Source organism: Kryptolebias marmoratus, linkage group LG15, assembly GCF_001649575.2.
Source record: "Kryptolebias marmoratus isolate JLee-2015 linkage group LG15, ASM164957v2, whole genome shotgun sequence".
In the NCBI taxonomy this organism is placed as follows: Eukaryota; Metazoa; Chordata; class Actinopteri; order Cyprinodontiformes; family Rivulidae; genus Kryptolebias; species Kryptolebias marmoratus.
The window spans coordinates 5,341,477-5,343,903 of record NC_051444.1 but is presented as its reverse complement, the minus strand read 5'-3'; the positions used below and the strand labels follow the sequence as shown (position 1 = coordinate 5,343,903).

The 2,427-nt window shown below is 43.8% G+C and overlaps 1 protein-coding gene across 4 annotated transcripts in view; it reads left to right on the top strand.

Moving 5' to 3' along the window:
* The first annotated feature begins 273 nt into the window (after positions 1–273).
* The window catches only part of bdnf (brain-derived neurotrophic factor), a 14,676-nt gene continuing 12,522 nt past the window's right edge, over positions 274–2,427 (top strand). Inside the window, exon 1 of one of the 4 annotated variants that reach the window (XM_017440464.3) lies at positions 274–734. In XM_017440464.3, the coding sequence (XP_017295953.1) occupies positions 732–734 (3 nt within the window). In that variant the 5' untranslated portion in view covers positions 274–731. The other 3 variants (XM_017440456.3, XM_017440487.3, XM_017440471.3) reach the window with 3 other exon arrangements.

Genomic DNA, 2,427 nt, shown 5'->3' with positions numbered 1-2,427 from the left:
TTTGGAGGGATTAACTTTTCTTGGTGGGATTTTTCCTTTTTTTTTTTTTTTTTTCTTCCTCCCGAAAGCAGAAATCCAGCAGAAGTCGACTGTGTAAGTATATAAGAGAGAAGAGGAGGGGAGGGAAATGAAACGGAGAGGGGGGTTTTGTTTTTGAGCAGCAACAAGTTCCTGGAGAACTTGCAGACATAGGGGCGCTATAAATTTGTTTTGTGAAGCCGACCTGCTGTGCATTCTTGTCCAAATCTAAATGACCAGTTGTGCGTAATGGGCCTGTGCGCCAAATGTACAGCCTTTACAAGCACGTGAATAAGTTTGCCTGCTCCTTGGTGCGGATTTGAGGATCTGAGTCAGTGAACGAGCCCCCGGAACACAAGTATTCCCATAAAACTTGCGACTTGCCGTCGCTCATTTCAATCACGTAAGACCCCTAATGGCGTTGTCCGGGCGAGGGTGTTACGTATATCTGTAGAAGCTTTTCTGACAAGCCCTGTTTGTTTGTCTTTAACTGTGGAGCCGCCGAGGTGTTGCCTGAGAGAGAGTTTTAAGCACGCCGATATTGCAAAAGGGTTATTAGATTCATAAGTCAGCGAAGTGGTGGGCGATCTTACTGAGCACAGCAGAAGTTCTCATATGATGACTTCAAACAAGACACATTACCTACCAGCATCTGTTGGAGTGAGTGGATATTAAGACACTTCTATCTCCAGGACAGCGTTGGGGGGAGAAAAATGGTGAGTAGCAAATGGAAACGCGCAGCAGATCGGGGATGATTACAAGTAAATAGTCGTGCTTTAAGTCTGGCAGCGCGTTGCTGGAAGGGTTGGACTCTACTTGACAAACTCGAGACCCATGTCTGCTGCTGCTGCTGCTGATGTTGACAGAGCTTGTGTGGAAAAAGATTGTGTGGCATTTCTCTGCTCAGGATATGCCGGTTCAGTGAGAAGGGTAAGAAATATTACATTGTGTCTTGCGCGCAACGCGTGGATGTGATGCATCTTGGAGGGGCTGCGTTGATGAGGGGCTTTATGTTTTATGCATGCATGTATGTTGTTGTTTTTTTTAAATAAAGCAACATGTGCCACTTACCTGTGACACTTGAGGAGAACCAGGGGCTGCAGGATCAGCCCCCCTCGGTTCGCAGTTGTAATTTCAATTCAGTGGCTTTTTATTGCTCTGAATTGGAAACCGCTGTTTGTTTATTTGTTGTTTCTCCCCCCCCCCCCTCCATATAATCTGGAAGGAAATGTCCGACCAATATGTGATCAAATATTAACAAGACTGGTTTGGCAAGGGGTGGGAAAATACACGTGACAAGGAGGGAGATGCATAGTTGTTTTCCTAAAAAAAAAAAAGTGGGCACTCAAACAAAAGTCTAGATGTTTTCTTGGCCCCTCATAGTTCCCCTGGCTGTGTTATGCTTTCAGCACGTTGGACAGAGGCACCGGAGTCGTGCATGGACTAAAACGCCGAGTGGACGCCAACTCTCTTTCTCTCTTTTCCCAACCCCCCCTTTGCCAAACCTGGGATTGTTTTTCCAACTTTTGGTAAGCTTATTCTGAAGGACCTTCTATCTTTTTTGATCTGTAAAAAGGGGAAAAAATAAATAAACGGATTCTATTAAAAAACAACACAAAAAAACACCACTACCAGCAGCAACAACAAAAGAGAATGCGCTTAAAAGAGCTTTAAAGGGTCTTTTTTTATAAAGCGCTGCGAAAGTTGAAATGTTAGGGGCGTCTGGTGTTTTGCACGGCACATTCTCGGTACCTATAAGCCCCCCCACACTGCGTTAAACTTTGGGACATGCAAGAATTGGTCGCGGAGATCTAAACCACGCACGTAGTGGTTGTCAGCCTCTTGTAAAGGTAAGAGCACAATCTATTGTTTTCATGTCTTTTATTTCCTGCCGTCCTCGCGGGCTCCTTCTGCCTTTTTTTGCCTCCTTAAATTAACTTCGGTTTCAAACAGCATGCAGCCTTTCCGCCTTAACTGGGAGCGAATTAACTCCGGAATGATCCAGGAGCATCTTTTTGTTCCTATTGCTAGAATTATTCCTTCTCCGTTCTCGTCTCTCTGGAATCAGATTGAGGAATGTTTTTTTGTTTTTTGCTTTTTTGTTTTTGTTTTTCACTGAAAGGCTTTTTTTATCTTTCGTGCGAGAAAGGGAAGCTTTTCGAAGCATTTTTTTTTGGAGTTCCCGAACCCTGCCTGCTGCAACATAATTTGCGTAATCGTTGCGTTGTGCCTAATCATGCTCCCAATGTGGGACTTAAGACGCTGCAGTGATCCTTTCTGCACGAAGTGGAGTTGAAAAGATGCAGATCTATCTATCTATCTATCTATCTATCTATCTATCTATCTATCTATCTATCTATCTATCTATCTATCTATCTATCTATCTATCTATCTATCTATCTATCTGTG